Source organism: Corylus avellana, chromosome 3, assembly GCF_965113065.1.
Source record: "Corylus avellana chromosome 3, dhCorAvel1.hap1.2, whole genome shotgun sequence".
NCBI lineage: Eukaryota > Viridiplantae > Streptophyta > Magnoliopsida > Fagales > Betulaceae > Corylus > Corylus avellana.
This window is the reverse complement of record NC_142492.1, coordinates 36,166,256-36,184,015: the sequence shown is the minus strand read 5'-3', so window position 1 is coordinate 36,184,015 and position 17,760 is coordinate 36,166,256. Positions and strand designations below refer to the sequence as shown.

Genomic DNA, 17,760 nt, shown 5'->3' with positions numbered 1-17,760 from the left:
ACGTAATTAATACCACAAGAACACTAAATGTATAAGCACTTGTAAATTAATCCAACTATCAAAGTCATAGCAAACACTATGTATAGATAGTGTTTACTACTTAAGAAATTATACCTCAACTCAATTCCAAAAGTATTAAAAGTTACATCATCCACATGTACTTAATTTAACCTAATTAATACTACAAGAACACTAAATGTATAAGCACTTGTAAATTAATCCAACTATCAAAGTCATAGCAAACACTATGTATAGATAGTGTTTACTACTTAAGAAATTATACCTCAACTCAATTCCAAAATAACAAGTAGTAAAGAATTTATAGCAAAAACTATATGTAGATAGTGTTTAATACTTAAGAAATTATACCTCAATCTAAATCCAAAAGTACTAAAAGTTACATCATCCACATCCATAAAATACATGACCATCATCTACAATGTGTCCATTACAATGTATACACAATACCCCAAATACTTACAAGCTGTAAGTGGTCAAACACAAAACAAAGAGCCCAAAGAGTTACATTGTTTACAAAAAATAGCCCAAAGAGTTACAAACCGTGAGTGGTCAAACACAAAATAAAGTTGACACCAAACCGGCACATGTCCAAAGAGGTCAATGATTACAGTGTTTACAAAATACATCAAACAGCTACAACTTATAATAAAGTTTAGGGTTTACAATGCTTACATACCACCCCAAACACAAAAAAGAAAAAGGTTAGTTCACACATTCTTTCATCTTGTCATGGTCAATGCATTTTCTTCTTCCCTTTGTCCATTCTTCGAACATGTTCATCAAAACCTGGTGGATGGTTATCAGCTGTCCCTTGGCCCTTTTGTATGTCGAAATCATGCGGGGCTGTTCTAAATGTCATACCGCCAACTCTGGGAGGACCCCAAGAGCATAATGGTCCACCCCTTGGAATTGGTGGTGGCCCAGTAGGACTGCCAGTCAGATCAACAACAAGCTTCTGCCTATTGCCAGGTTCTCTTCCACTTCTAACATGTTCCCTCAGCCTACCACTTGCTCTCGTCCTTGTTGCCAACCCTAGGGTTCTTTTATCCTTGTTCCCAAAAATGGTAGATGCCTGCATTTCAGCAAAGTATACAATTAGGCCCTTATATTTTTTTTGTGACTCTTAATTACATGGATATGAAGAATGACTCACATTTTGTTTGTAGGCATAAGGTGTTGCTGTTTTGGCTGGTTGGGTGGCAGCAGGTGCATTTCCTGGTTGGGTGGCAGAGGTTGCTACTCCCACAAGCTGTGATGCAATATCTGAACATGACCTTAATGCAGCCTGTGTTGCAGGATGGGATGCAATATCTGATGCTGCCCTAAATGCAGGCTGGCAGGAGCTGTGAGGAGATGCAATATCTGATGCTGGCCTCAATATAGGCTGTGAGACATGATCTGATGCCGGCTGTGAAGGTCTTTGAGTTGTGGTTGTTGAACAACCACCAGTTGCTGATCCTCCTGCCCTTTGTGAACCTGATGGTGTGTTCACTCTTCCCCTTTTCCTGCTGGTAGTTGTAGTGGCAGGTGAAGATCCATCCTGCATCAACTGACAGGAAAAATGAAGAAATAAATAAGTATGCAAATATGTAAATAAATTTAGTGAATTAAACAATAATCAGTAAGTGAGTAGATACCATGTCCAAATTCCAGTCAGTTGATGCATTATCCCTGTAGTACTTTTTGACACGTGCCCTTCTTTCATCTTGTCTCTGCCTAGCAACACATGACCTCTTGTTGTGGCCAAATTTCATGCAGTACCCACATTTATTTTTCTGCCCCCCCTTTCTAATTGTATTAGGATTTCTTGGTTCATCAACAGACCTATCTCTTACTTTCTTAGGTCTACCAGGAGGTGCCCTAGCCTTGGGTGGCTCAATCTTTGGTTGGTTGCTTCTAGGCCATTGCTCTTCACTTGGCACAGGATAGACAACGTGGTCATAAGCCTTGAGGTACTTTTCCTTGCCATAGTACTCACTTACATACTCAGTTGGTTCCCCACCTTGGTGTAAAATGGCAGAAATTGCATGCGCAAAGGGGATACCAGTCACATCCCATTTTCTGCAGCCACAAGTGCCAGCTTCCATATCTACAACAAATTTTCTCCCAAGGCACTCCACCTCAAACATACCCTGACCGGCATATGTACACCAACAATTACTGCCTGCATCCTCTTCTTTTTCTAGCCTCTTCTTAATCTTTGGCCCTAAGGCCTCCTCCATTGAACTTATCAACTCTTTCTTCCTCACATACCTTCTCATCAACTTACATCTAATCCCTTCCAACATGCTCAAGATTGTCTGGTCACGGAATTTTTTGATCCATGAATTGAAACTCTCACAAGTATTGTTGTGTAAGAGGCTGGACTTACAATGTGTATTGAACCATCCCCTACACCAAGTGTTAGGATCTATCTTCTCTAGGTAAGCATGCGCATCCTTGCTAACCATCTTCAGCTCATCCATTACTCCATAGAACTCATTCTTTGTGTATGATGCGGCAGCTCGCCAAAGAAGGTCCTTCAATAGCACCCCCCGATGACCAGCGCTTCTGAAATTCGCGTACAAGTGCCTAACACATGTACGATGCTCAGACTGCGGACATACTTGTTCCAGGCTTGGAATCAGGCCCTGCACAATAGTTGAAAAAAATAATTAGTTGCGTTACAATAAATACTAAATTGATATGAATAATAAATGAATACAAGTATTTTACCTTTTGTCGATCCGAAATGAAAGTCAACCCATGTGGAGTAGGGCCAAGATCTGCAACAAGTGCCTCAATAAACCATGTCCAGCTATCCTTCGTCTCAGCCTCCACGACAGCCATTGCAATAGGGTACATGTTGTTGTTGGCATCCCTGCCCACAGCAGACATCAACTGCCCCTTATACGTTCCCTTCAGAAAACATGCATCAAGACCCACAACAGGCCTACACCCTTCAAGAAAACCATTCTTCATGGCTGCCAATGAAATATAAATCCTCTGAAATCTGCATGGCACCTGAGGCATTGGTCTCTCAACCATCAATACCAAACAACTACCTACATTAGTGCTCCTAACCATGTTGCAATAATCCCACAGCCGATGATACTGCTCATCAAATTTTCCATAGATTGATTCTCTTGCTTTTTTCCTAGCCCTATACAGAGAACTGACATGGACATCCACATTATATTTGGATTTCACTTTTTTTTGCAACACATCTATGGGCATGTTTGGCTGCTCCCTAAAAGAATCCATGCAACACTCAGCAATCCAACTTGAAGTGACCATATGATTGTGGTACTTCCTGGAACAGCTGTGTTTGGGCCTAAGGGATACTAAAAGGAATGTCATCTCATTCTCCAACTGCCTCCCATATACCCTATACCTACAATTTGTATCTTTGCAAACAATCACAATCCTCTTCTTTTCATTTTTCTTGAATTTCAGATCCTTCCCTCTGATAATATTGTACTGTCTCACGGCTTTTCTAAATTCAGCTGCATCACGAAATGTATTCCCTACAACCAATGTCGGATTATCCATATCAGTGGGATCAAAAGGAACTCTAGTGGTTACATCCCTACGGATTATGTGAACTGTACTATCATCATCACTAGAAGGGGGTGATTCTAGATGATCACTACCATACTTCTCTACACTATCATCACTTTCTTCCCCACCCTCACCAGCATCCTCACCAGGATCACCATCCCCAACATCCCCAACATCCCCAACATCCCCATCCACATATGCATCTTCAACAACCCCTTCAGAATTTCCAACCCCCTCATGGATGTCCCCACTAGGAACAGTAACATCATCCTCAGAATCAACACAATCTGTATCATCACTAAGCACTGAATCCCAGAAGGCATCCTTCCTAAACACAGCTGCCCTCTCATTCTCTGAATCCTCCTCTTCCTCTTCACCAACTACATCATCCACTACACCATAACTTACTATATACAACACTACCAGATCATAATCTAAATGTTTGGAAACCATTTCATTCACATTGTAGTCAGATGACATAAGTCTTAAGCCTTGGTCTAAAGGCAATCCTGGTAAACTATAATACACAAGGTCCCCAGACCTATAGCCATATCTACTACACACATCCTCTATGTCAGAAAATTTCATCTTGTGCACATCATACGAGTTTGGGTCATGACTAACATTACCCCCAACATAATGAATCCTACATTGCCTGTTAAAAACACCCCCATAGTGCACCTCAAACATGATATAACGTGTACCCATCTCGTATCCTGCCACATTCATTACATTGAAAGGTAGTTTAATATTATAGCCATAGTACTCATATTTAGGGTTTATGAATGCACACAAAGTTAGACATTTGAAATAAACTAACCAGGAAAATTTTTAAAGTAATCATTAATTGTTGTAAAATCCATCAATGTAAAAATTAAACCAAAGTAAGAACCCAAAACAGCACACAAATGACCAACCCTAACTCAAAGTACTCAGCATATATTTAGGGTTTATGAATGCACACAAAGTTAGACATTTGAAATAAACTAACCAGGAAAATTTTTAAAGTAATCATTAATTGTTGTAAAATCCATCAAGGTAAAAATTAAACCAAAGTAAGAACCCAAAACAGCACACAAATGACCAACCCTAACTCAAAGTACTCAACATATATTTAGGGTTTATGAATGCACACAAAGTTAGACATTTGAAATAAACTAACCAGGAAAATTTTTAAAGTAATCATTAATTGTTGTAAAATCCATCAAGGTAAAAATTAAACCAAAGTAAGAACCCAAAACAGCACACAAATGACCAACCCAAACTCAAAGTACTCAGCATATATTTAGGGTTTATGAATGCACACAAAGTTAGACATTTGAAATAAACTAACCAGGAAAATTTTTAAAGTAATCATTAATTGTTGTAAAATCCATCAAGGTAAAAATTAAACCAAAGTAACAACCCAAAACAGCACACAAATGACCAACCCTAACTCAAAGTACTCAGCATATATTTAGGGTTTATGAATGCACACAAGGTTAGACATTTGAAATAAACTAAACAGGAATTTTTTTAAGTAATCATTAATTGTTGTAAAATCCATCAAGGTAAAAATTAAACCAAAGTAACAACCCAAAACAGCACACAAATGACCAACCCTAACTCAAAGTACTCAGCATATATTTAGGGTTTATGAATGCACACAAGGTTAGACATTTGAAATAAACTAAACAGGAATTTTTTTAAGTAATCATTAATTGTTGTAAAATCCATCAAGGTAAAAATTTAACCAAAGTAACAACCCAAAACAGCACACAAATGACCAACCCTAACTCAAAGTACTCAGCATATATTTAGGGTTTATGAATGCACACAAGGTTAGACATTTGAAATAAACTAAACAGGAATTTTTTTAAGTAATCATTAATTGTTGTAAAATCCATCAAGGTAAAAATTTAACCAAAGTAACAACCCAAAACAGCACACAAATGACCAACCCTAACTCAAAGTACTCAACATATATTTAGGGTTTATGAATGCACACAAGGTTAGACATTTGAAATAAACTAAACAGGAATTTTTTTAAGTAATCATTAATTGTTGTAAAATCCATCAAGGTAAAAATTTAACCAAAGTAACAACCCAAAACAGCACACAAATGACCCAACCCTAACTCAAAGTACTCAGCATATATTTAGGGTAAAAATAACTACCCAGCCCACAATTCCAGCAAAGTAAAAACAACCAACCCCTAAGTTTCATCAAAGTAAAAACAACCCAACCCACAATTTCAGCAGAGTAAAAACAACCCTAAAGCATATATTTTATCCTAATAAGCATATATTTTATCCTAATTCATATCACAAACACATCTTTTAATACAATTGTCCCTTTAATAAAAATTATCCATCTTACCCCTGTACTCATAGCAGCCACAAACAAACCACAAGGTTTAAGTAGTAATTTCAAAACCAAATGTAAGAAGTGTGGTCGTGGTCACGTTTTTTCCTATACCCAAATGACTACATTACCCCTAAACCAAAAGCAACAACTCCACAACAACTGAAACTCTCTGCCAATACACTAAGCACAGTTGTCCCTTATAAGGTCAGCAACCAAAAATTCTATGTTAAAGCACGATCACTTCTTTCCCTTACAGGTAATGGAAGGGACCACTTTACTACTTTATTCATAGTATAAACTCATGCTGCTACTCACGTGGCCAACACAAGTCGAACCTAGGGGACCACATCTACATCAGACAAAAGAACAACAACTTCCAACAAAACAAACGATCATAAACAATAAACACATGACAACTTTAAACGCATTGTCTGACAAACACCATAAATAATGACCAACTTCAAATAAATAAAACCCTAAACTAAAATCTCCACAAAATCCATTCCAAACGCGTTACATGCAAAACCCCCAAAACATCCGATACAAATTGTTGGTCAAACACAAATCTCAGAAAATTTATAACAAACCCTAAATGTATATTTTCGGGATAACGAAACTTACTTGATTATCGTGGATCCCAAGTGATTTAGATGGGATTTCTGACTAAACCGTCGCAGATCGATACCCAAACTCCAGCTAAAATGGTTCACCGACAACGAAGACGATGGTTCGCACGAGCAGACCCTTCTAGAAGCGTTTGGGAATTTTTGGGAATTTTGGCTCGATAATCTGCGGAATTAGGTTTTAATTTTTACCACTTTTCGAATGCGGGCAGTTTGGGAATTTCGGTTAGCACTAATGAGGGCAAAATGGGTAAGCAAGCCGAAAATTATCACGTGAAAATCACGTGAGTGGGCATCCGTTAGGCTTTAACGATTCATATGGACGGAAGGGTGTTATGTGAGAGAAAAGCAAAGTTCAGGGGGGCTAATTGAGAGATTTGGAAATTCAGGGGGGGTTTTTCAAATCGGCTGGAACTTCAGGGGGGTTTTCTGAAGTTATCCCAAATAAAAAAGAAAAAAGTTATGAAATTATGTTTGGATAGTTTGAAATTATGCAAGAAGCCGCAGAGCCTTGCGGCGTCGGATCTCAGAGACGTTAACAGACAGAGGGAGTATGAAGAACAGGCTAAAATGGAGAGATGGTAACTAACTACTTACATCCTTCCATCGGCCCAACAGAATGCTAAGGCTAACTACCCAACTATTCGGCCCATTGCCGATACGGCCCAACAAAACTTAAAAGAACTTTTCTCTTTATATATGAAGCTTTGTGAAAATATTTCATGCAATAATTAAAAAATATCTTATTAAATAACTTTAGCTTTTTTGAGGAATAGTTTAAAGATATGTCAAGATATAGGTGATTAATAAATGACAAGTTGCTACAATATATTCAGCATATTAATATTGCCAACTTGTTTCACGTTTTCAAAGAAAAAGATAAAAGTCCCTTTTCCATGAGGGCAATACAATTGAAGCACCATTATCATTTACTATTAAAACTTGAACTTAATTTGATTTTGAATTTAGCATTTACTATTACAATTGAAGCACTATGGCCAAGGTGGTCATGGTTTACACTAGCCACCCTCCAACTCCGTCACTGCTTTAATGGGTGGCCAACTACTCCTTTGTGAATAAGAAGGTGGTCAATTATCTCGACCGAACCTTACATATCAAGTTTAAGTCGTGTTAAAAATTAGAAGTTCTAACTAAACCTCTTAAGATTACCGTGACTAACCCCATATAGCAATGTCATATGGGTGCGTAAAAGCACACTTCCCAATCAAATTATGTTACCATGGGCTTGAAATGTCTCACTCTCAACTCATTTCAAGAAAACTACATGTAGGGCCATGAAATTCCAACTTCAAGTCATCTAGGCCTTACTATATTCTACTCCCAATTCTGAAAGAGAGAGATAATCACATTCTCTCTCTCACACACACACACACAATAATAGTTGGAATCTAGATGTTTGAAGGAGCAATAGTCGGTTCGTCCGCAATTTGAGAATCTAGGTTTTCGCCAAATATATAGCGTATATATATGCCTTGTGACTACCTCTTGATGACGCAATCAATTTACAGATGTGTATCATATATATCCTACCAACAGGCGCTGGCATTTTCTGTCTTTTTAGGATTATGAATAAGCATATCTTGACCCTTTCCACCACCAAAACAAATTAAGGGCCATTTTCTCTACAGCGAAACCCATCATATTAACCTTAAAGCTGGAGATTTCAACCTAATCTTTTTGCTATTATTAACCCCAACACCGGTAAAAAAACACAACAAACTGTACCATCCATGCACTAAATTTTCTATCTTGCTATTTATTGCAAACCGGCCTTCGAACCCCCATCTTTCAGATTCTCAAGCTCATATATTTTGTTTGTCCATCTCTTCGTCTTCCTCTTCTTCTGTTCTGCAATGGGGTCTGGGAATTCGAAGCTCAACCCAGAAGGAGAGGTTGTGCCTGCCAAACTCCGGCCCCTTTTACGCCGATGGTTTGATGAGATAAGAAGACGGAAAGATCCCAACATGTCAAAGAAAGAACTACTCGTTCATGATCAGGGCGTTGAAGAGGATGTAAGTTCCCAGCCTCTGTCTCAACATGAAAACGAGAGAAAGAGCATGACCTCCACGTCGGATGAGAGTGTAGCACGTTCTTCAAAGGTAGAGGACGAGAAGCCGAATGTGGTACCTGTGCCTGCAGAGTCCAACAAAACAAGTAAGGATGTTAAGGAGCATAAGGATGAGGAGAAATGTGAAAAACAGGATGAGAAAGATGGTGCACGTAAAGAAGAAGAGAAAGAGGTCAAGGTGGTTGAGAAGGCCGTGGTTGTAGAGGAAGTTCTTGTAGTTGTGAAGGAAACTGCGGAGGAGGAGGACGACGACGATGAGGAGGAGGAGGAAGGGGATGAGGATGAAAAGGTTACATTCGGATCGCCAAGTTTCAGGGTATATTGCATCCCCTCAACAGAAAGCTACAAGGAAGAAAGTAAGTATCTTGATTCTTTGAATGGTGGACCTTATATATACGCATATACATACATACTTGTTCCTTCAAACTATCATCCAGAGGCGGATACACAGAAATTTTCTAAATTTTATTTTAAATATATATTTTAATGCCAAAATTTTTTACTGGCTCTTATAAAATAAGAATTTAGATCTTTTAGAATTCGCTTTAAATTTGAGATTCTCAAATTCACAACTGTTCATCTCATTTAAACGTCTAAATTAAGCATATTTCAGCCATGTTTCCTCATTAAATGTTAAAACATGGCTTATTTTAGACGCTTAGATGAGATGAACGGCTGAAATTTATGAATTTAAAAATTTCAAATTTAAAAGGAATTCTAAAGATCCTAATCCATAAAATAAACCCAAATTTCATAACTTTTAGCTCCTATAAAATTTAGCCTAGCCCAAATTTCAACCCAAAAATCAGAGTAAACTAAATAAGATGGTGTTTTACACAACTTTTTACCTATAGCTTCCATGCTGTCACAATTTTTATTTTTTTTTTGGCTTATTTATTGCTGTTGGCTGCTACTATACCGTGATTCTGTTTTATAAAACTTGTGATGAAAGTTCTCCTATTTGAGGAGTGAATCGTCTTCCGCAGGCCCCAGTTTCATTATATTTTATTATTTTATTTCTGCCCTTATTAAGATAAATTCCTGGATCCGACACTGTTATCATCCGATTTGCAATTTCATTCAAAAATTTTAAAATTTGTAACATATCGTACCCGTCTACCAAGCCCTTTCATGTACATTATGGCAGAAAACATAAACGTATGTTCAAATTAATGCACGCAGGCAAGGATGAAAGCACGCAAAGAGATTCAGGGAGTGGTGAAAGCGTTGAGAGCAATTCTGATGAGGTACATATATATATATATATATATATATATATTATGAGTTCCCTTTTTCTCTCCCACTCCAATACAAAAATATAATCTAAGATTCGGAAACCCAAGTTAATTTTTTTTATGACGTTCTTCAGGGCCAGGAGAAGAGCCCGGAGAAGAACACAAAGAAGAAAGGAAATCGAGGAAGAAGGTTGAAGAGAGCCATCAAGAGCGGACCAGTTGCTGTAAAGAATTTGTTGAATGTGACATCATGTTACCACCCAGGTTGCTCTGGCAACGACAGAGCGCGTCTTCTTGCTGAAAAAGCAGAAGGTTGAAGAATGAAGACTGCTTTTCCAATTTCTTTCTGCTTCTTTTTAGCATCATCATGGACTTTATGGTCTTCATTTTCACATGTATTTTTTTTGTTCACTTGTTTAAAGAAGATAGAAAGACTTTGAAATCAAAGATTGCGTCACTGTATAGGATATTGAAACCTGATTTTATTTCTTCTCCATGTAATTTAAAGTACTTCATTAACTTATATTTTGTTAGAATTACTGCTTTCTGCTTCATCTTGTTCAACATTAATTTCTAGGGGCGTCAAAACTCATTCTTGCAAATTTATCCCAATCATTTTAGAAGTCAAATATTCAAGCAAAAAGAGAAGAGATTGGATATTATATCAAGTAACTTGACACATTTTTCTTCTTAGTTTATGTTCAATATCAATAAACATCACAGGTAGAATTTCTGACTGACCAAACAGTAGGATAAATTACAAGAGAAGCACACATTTAACAGACAACCAGAATCAACAATGCAGCAACAAGTCCATATAAATGCAGATACCACAAAATTGTCATTTAGTTCAAAATTACAAGAGAAATACTTTAAAAAAAAAAAACAGGATAGAAAGAAAAACCCTGGACAAAACAGAGTAAGGTATGCATCTTATGACAGACAATCAAGATTAGCAGTGCTGCAATTGATTCATTCTTGACATTTATGGTGGGGAAACCCATATAAACACACATGGATGATATGAAAAACAGCAATTAGGCCACAGGGGTGGTTCGGCCACCCCATGGCTCAGTTGGGTGGCCGCGCACCCCAATTTTTTAATTATTTGATTTTAATTTTTTATTATTTTAACTTTTTTTTTTAAAGTTAATTAATATTTTATTATTTATATTTGAGTGGAACACATGGCGTAATGTGAGCTGTTGGATAAAAATAAGGGTTAAATACTTAATACTCCCATGGGGTTTGGTAACTTTTTTTTTTTTTTTTTTTCTTGGGGTTTCATTTTTATCATAGGAAGTCCATGTGGTTTTGATAAATGACCAAGTTAATCCATCCGTTAGTTAACCGTTAGTTCATAACGAAATTTCACGTTGACCAATAAGATGTTAACACATGGCACCTACTTGATTTTTTTTTATTTTTTTTAAATGAAAAAAAATGTATATTTAAATTTTTTTTTTTTTTTTAAAAAAAAAGGAAAAAAAAATTAGGGGTGACTCCTTTGACCATGAGCCACCCCCATCTGGCCGGATGGGGGTGGCCGAGAGCCACCCCCCGTGGCGCCTAGGGGGTGGCCGAAGCCACCCCCAATGGTGGTTGGGGGTGGTTTCGGGCACCCCCTTGGCTCCAAGGAGCCACCCCCAATTTTTTTTTCCTTCTTTTTTTTTTTTTTAAAAAAAAAAAATACATTTTTTAAAAAAAAATTAAGTAGGTGCCACGTGTCAATATCTGATTGGTCAACGTGAAATTTCGTTAGGTCAACTAACGGATTGACTAATTTGGTCATTTATCAAAAGCACAGAAACCTCTTGTGATAAAAATGAAACCCTATAAAGAAAAAAATAAAGTTACCAAATCCCAAGAGAATATTAAGTGTTTAACCCTAAAAATAAACGACTAAAATGGATAATTGAAAAAACTCCAATTTCCCCTCCAATGGAAGGGGATCCGGATTCCGCGTAACAAACACCTTCTACATCTTGACTAGGTAGCTCATGCTGGTGGCGTTGGGACATCTTGAGTTGTTGGGCTCATTTCATCTACATAGATGTCCTACTCGATGGTGGCTCCTACATGTCAAATTAAAATTAAAAATAATAATAATAATAATAAAACTTTAGCTTTTAAGGAATGGTTGAAAAATTCTCCTCATTTTAAATGAAATGAATAATTTTACCGAATGCATAATTTTATATTATTTCATTTAAGAAAAAAAAATAAATAAAAAAATCAGCAATTCGGGGAATGGGCCAACTGAAGTGCTGACAATTCACGTGGACATCTTTCATGTGACGAGGCATCTTATTTTTCGAATGCCAGAACTGCCCATTTGTTTTTTTCTGCGAAACGTGAAGATGCTGTCAGGCCTAAGTCGTCTTTAAAAGGAACCCCGATCACACGAGAGAAAGAGCGGAAAAAGAGAAATCCCTCTTCTTCTCTTCCCCTGTTCGCTCGATCTGCTGGTTATGGGAAAACTAATCACGAGTAATCTTTCCCCTGTTCTTCTCTTCTCTTGTGCTCATGAATTCTGATAATATCTCCTTCACTTAGCTGCTTCGCACGAATCAAGAGAATTTTGTTGTTCGTGAGAAGAAGCTAAGCTAAGGATGTATCATCAAAATTTATGATCATCAGATTTGAGGTCGGAGGAAAAGGGTAAAGATTTTTCTTGATTAATTTTATGCCACACTTTTATTGGGTACACTCGACCAACTCCGATCTGAAGGTATGGTTTTATCATGTTTTACTTTGCTGCAATATATCGATCTGTTCATTTTTACGATTGCCGTCTATTTTTGCAGATTAGAGATAAGAAATCTGAACCATTTATAGTGGGATGAGAAAGAAAAGATTTCTATCATAAGCTCATATGAGTCATATCGATCGATTACAAAGCAAGAAATTGATCCAAACAAAATAGAAAGCCAAAAAAACAAAAGAAAGATGTGCCAAAAGCAACAGATCTATGATAAGCAAACCAGAAAATGAGAGCATTAATGAAAGAGAGATTAGCCAGCGTAGATGTGAACGCCAATGGCAATAAGGAAGATGGTGATGAGGCCAAAGTAAAGGATGGCATGAACCAAAATAGAAGCACCGCTGGTGTGCATGTTCCCAAACTCGACCACCCTGCCCTTCCCTGGTATCTGAAAGAGCAGCCCTGGAGTCAACAGCACAAAGAGCACCACTGCAATTAACACTGGCCCCCAGTCCGCCATGCCTGCTAATTATCACTTGCAGAGAAAAGCAGAGGAAAAAGGTAGTGTAAATGGTGTCCAAATCTTTGGTGGATTGTGCGAGAAAGATGTGGGAAAAAGCAGTGGGGTTCAACTGGTCTAGTGCGGAAAAAGGAGATCCAGATAAGCGACAAAAAAAAGACAGGTGCATTTGTTTGGACGCTTCTCGTGACAATATGACTGTTTGCACGACTGAACGTGTCCGCACTTTGTTTTTGTGCTTTCAACGGCTGCGATCTTCTTGGGATGAAGAGATACAAAGGTTCATCTGGGGAAATCCTACCGACTCTAGTTAGGCTTATCTTTGGTTTGGGCTGGTCTCTTGACTTTTGAGTGCGTAATTGTTAGCCCATCTACGCCCAATTGGATGTGGACCTAGCCCAATTGGTATAAAGGTTAGGATTTGAACCAACAAACTATAAAAAATGTCTAAAAAGGGGAAGAAAAAAAACGCAACAATATTGATTGATCATTGATGAATGGCCGGCATGGGTCATAATGGGTTGTTGTACACCCCAAACTAATGAGATGGCCGAATTATCTATTGTTATTTTCAATTTGACTCATGGGTTGTCGTAATTTGAGGTCAATGAGTCTCTAAGAGGTAACTAATTAATTGTGAACCACATCTTTTGAAACAGAAGTCATTAGTTCGAAGCTTTGATCTCATTTTCCTTGTGTGAATATGTAAAAAAAATAAAAATTGAGGTCAATGAATGGCTTAAAAGCCTTAAATTAGGCCTATTGCATTTGCACCCTATACACTCTAAGTTGCACGTTATCCCAATGTCAATCCCTTAAACCAAAAGCACTTATGTTGTCCATTACTTTCTTTTTAATGCACGAAACGGGTAGATAAAATTCATAATTAGTATTATTATATCTCAACAACGACCTTTCACCCATAGATAATAAAGAAAATGAAACTTTTGATAACAAGATGGGAAATGATAAAAATTATTCTCTCAATTATCTTTCAACTAACTCCATATAATTAGTAGGTGAATCTATCGTTGAATTTTTGTGGGTGTTATATGAGTCCACAGATACAATGGTGAATCCATTAGATTTGCAAAAATAAATAAATAAATAGAGAGAATGATGTGTAACATGCCTCTAACAAGGTTAACGTTACTTTTTCACACCAATTTATCAACCATGAAAGTGACTTAAAAAATAATCCACCTCTTGGGACTACCTGAACCATGTTCTCCTTGTCTAATGTGGCTTTTAAAATTGAGTAATGTTAGAAGGAAGACCCATATATTTTTTGTATCTTTTTAAATTTGATGTAACTTTTAAAATTACCATTGAATTTGTGATTGATAATTATTTGATTTTGATTTAATGGTAGTGTTAAAATCCACATTAATTTTGGGAGGACATGGCCATCTTTTTATCATTACTCTTTAAAATTACAATTTGATTAAAATCTAATAGTGATAAATTTCAAATTCAATGATGATTTTAAAAATTACATCACTTTTGAGGGATAAAAGGGGGGACAAAAGTCCTGCTTATAACATTACTCGTAGTTTGTAGGGAGCAAGTGTAAATGAGCGGTAATTTAGAGGGTAAATATACTTAACCTAAATATTACCAAACAACCAAAAACACATAACACTCAAAACTATTTTTACATTTATATGAACTTTTTTTCTTTCTTTGGCTTTTATGCTCAAAAAAAAAAAGAAAAAAAGTCACATTAACAAACACCAAGTTTCTTGATGTGAAACGCAGTAATCAATGAGTAAAAACTACAAACCAATCACGCCAGTGCAAAGAAACACTGACAAAAATTACATTGTGTATATATTTATAGATATGAAGCCATATTGACGTAAAAGACAGTCATGAATCATGGTGCGTAACAGAAATTAATCAGCCAGTGTAAATGTGGACGCCCATTGCCAATATGAGGATGGTGAAGATGCCGAAGAAAAGGAGGGTGTGGATGAGTATGGCCTTCCCATTGGTGGCAAGGCTGCCAAATTCGATGTGGCGGCCGTTCCCTGGTAACTGGAAAAGGAGGCCGGGGGAGAGGAGTATGAATAGCAGTAACCCAAGTAAAATGGGCGCCCAGTCAAGCATTGCTGCTTTCGTTTTGGTAGCCTTCAATTCGATCGCTTCGATGATTGTACAGTCACAGCCAACACTGCTTCGATATTTTATACAACATTGGTTAAAGTAAAGGTAGATTCCTCAGCAGTCTTTTTTTTTGGAATATAGTTGGAGGATTGAAAACAAAGGGGCCGGGTCACTTTAAAATTTTTTTATTTTCGTAGATCAAGTAATGTATCACAGCAGGCATCTAAAGCTTTGATTGATTTGCATCTCTCTCTTTATACGTTTTATGTAGCCTACAATCTTAACTAACTCAACCTCTCATGTGATGTCAGAACAAAATTCTTACGCAAATGCAACTTTCTTTCCACTAAAGCAATGCATCACGACGAGACCCAGTTGTTGGGTTTTGCATCTCATCCTTTACAAGGAATAATTCCATGGAATCTATACATAATTATTTTGCAATCTCCCTTGTTACCGTCTTTCTTATCGGTGTTTGGGGTGGTGGGCTCACTTGTCCAAACAGGCACCTTGGGATCAGAGTCTCCTCTTTCATTTCGTGTCGAATTTAGTCCATTACCCTTCTTGGCCTAAAACTAATGGTGGCTGATCTGATTGACCACGTTAAAGCAAATCTTGAAAAGATGAACTTGTGCAGGATTTGTATGATCCATAATTCCATATGAAGCATAGAGTATCCTAAAACTTCATATCACCCGTATTTGGTGACCAGATTATAACTTGATCTAGCCTCATATTCGATGGCAACATCAATCAATTTACTGACTATGGTGAATAGGATTGTATCACATAGGTTGTCATTGGGGAGGTACAGGTTTTATATGTAGAGAAAAGATTGGGCCCGAATAAAATCTTGGCTGCAGGTTCATATGGTTTCGAGTCTTCAACACAAAATTAGGAGATTAAGATTTATAGGTTTTACTTGTTTAATTAATTAGGTTAAATTATGATTGATTTATAGTATTATACTTATGTTTCGACATAATTCAAATCCAAATATAACATTTAAGGCCGACAATTTTTAACACGATTTATAAATCTGAAACAAACTCAATAAAAAATTAACGAATTATGATTTAGTAGTCTGATTAATTTAATTAAATATGTTTATAATTGATTTATATAAATTGCTTGACACAAATGATCCGCCTTAATCATAGCGATCAGCTGGAAATGCAATCTGTAATAGATAACGCCTTGAGTTGACAAGAGCTAGAGCAGCTTCCATGGCCGGTGGCTCACGCGTAGGTGGTGACTCAAAGTGGACCCTGGACATGCGATACACTCACACGTGTACAAACTCAGAGGCATTGACTTGTTGAAATTTCATTTTTCAGCGTAAGCATTATTACAAGGACGGTCAATAACATATATGTCACAGAAAATCAGAAAGTTGTATCTTCCAATTAATTTCCAATGTCTTGCCTTTTAGACAACCTTTCTTGGATTCCATTTAAAATGACGGGATAGTCCCCAGCTCCCCCATCATATCTTAGTCAGTTTGAACCGTTCGTATCATGCAGCAAGTTTTGATTAAATTGTAAAATAGAATCGTCATATTTGATTTATTCAACCAAACGTAATAAATATTATTGTGTGTAGATTAACAATGCCATATAATCATAATAAACTGATTGCACAATTTCCGAACGGATGAATCACATGAGTTGAGTGAATGCCCAACCTGCAAAAACAATAAACTTTAGACAAAATTTGGTCAAATGTGCCTGCGAAAAATAGCTCAAATGGGTAATTCATATGGTAATAATGAATTGAATGATACGCAAAGAATCAACTCCTTTTACTTGATAGGAGTTTCCCTTATATAGAGTTGTCTGATAGTTACTACCGGTTGTTATCCTTGGTTTCCCAGCTCCTATGCTTCCAAGGAATCTGTTAGAATTGCCTCTGGTTGTGGATCATGGTCATGATGTTGAGAACAATTGAAATGAGTGACGAGTGAGCGTGTTGGATAATTGTGCTTGTGACACGTGGAAGCTCCATTACCATGCCAAAATAATGGGCAACACATGATTTATGGGCCTAGCTAATGAGCTTTTAATTTCTATCATTTTGGACTCCGACTGATCTATTACCCAACATAAACCAAGAAAAAAAAATTATAGAATTCGAGATAAGATAATGAGATTGTAATTGACTGTAATTCATCGATCAAATTGAAGCTTGTCCGAGCATGTTCTTAGGGATAGTAATTCGTATTTACGTGTTGGATTTTAATTATGTTGAGACATGTATATAAAATTATATAGATGAACTATATTATGACTTATTTAATTAAATGAATTACACCCTTCAACTTAATCTGCCAATTTTGTATTGAATTGATATCGAAAAATGTATAAAATATTATCATTTCTGCCTTCGGACAAATGCTCATCAGAGCCCATTTCTTCATACAAATAGATCCATAGAGGGAGAACCTTGGCGGCTCCAGTTGACTACAATTTTCAGGTTTTTTCTAGAAGTAATTAGTATTACCTTCTGTGTCCAAAGGCTAAAAACGTAAATCAATCTTTTTTTTCCCACCTTAATTAAAAGTTCAACCTTCTGCGAAA

The 17,760-nt window shown here is 36.9% G+C and overlaps 4 protein-coding genes across 4 annotated transcripts; 1 reads left to right on the top strand and 3 right to left on the bottom strand.

Moving 5' to 3' along the window:
• Window positions 1-1,257: 1,257 nt before the first annotated feature.
• Window positions 1,258-3,048, bottom strand: LOC148587137 (uncharacterized). Its single transcript, XM_088514505.1, has 4 exons — window positions 2,737-3,048; window positions 1,659-2,651; window positions 1,395-1,570; window positions 1,258-1,270 (listed from the first exon to the last, which is right to left on the bottom strand). Exons 1-4 carry the CDS (start codon window positions 3,046-3,048, stop codon window positions 1,258-1,260), a joined length of 1,494 nt encoding a protein of 497 aa, XP_088370631.1.
• A 5,356-nt stretch (window positions 3,049-8,404) lies between these two features.
• LOC132173443 (uncharacterized) lies at window positions 8,405-10,171 on the top strand. The gene is made up of 3 exons (XM_088515063.1): window positions 8,405-8,975; window positions 9,802-9,866; window positions 10,001-10,171. Exons 1-3 carry the CDS (start codon window positions 8,405-8,407, stop codon window positions 10,169-10,171), a joined length of 807 nt encoding a protein of 268 aa, XP_088371189.1.
• Window positions 10,172-12,762: 2,591 nt separating this feature from the next.
• LOC148587136 (uncharacterized) lies at window positions 12,763-13,567 on the bottom strand. The gene has a single exon (XM_088514631.1). It carries the CDS (start codon window positions 13,076-13,078, stop codon window positions 12,869-12,871), a length of 210 nt encoding a protein of 69 aa, XP_088370757.1. The 5' UTR covers window positions 13,079-13,567; the 3' UTR covers window positions 12,763-12,868.
• Window positions 13,568-14,894: 1,327 nt separating this feature from the next.
• On the bottom strand, window positions 14,895-15,219 carry LOC148587135 (uncharacterized). The gene has a single exon (XM_088515049.1). It carries the CDS (start codon window positions 15,185-15,187, stop codon window positions 14,978-14,980), a length of 210 nt encoding a protein of 69 aa, XP_088371175.1. The 5' UTR covers window positions 15,188-15,219; the 3' UTR covers window positions 14,895-14,977.
• Between the last annotated feature and the right edge of the window lie 2,541 nt (window positions 15,220-17,760).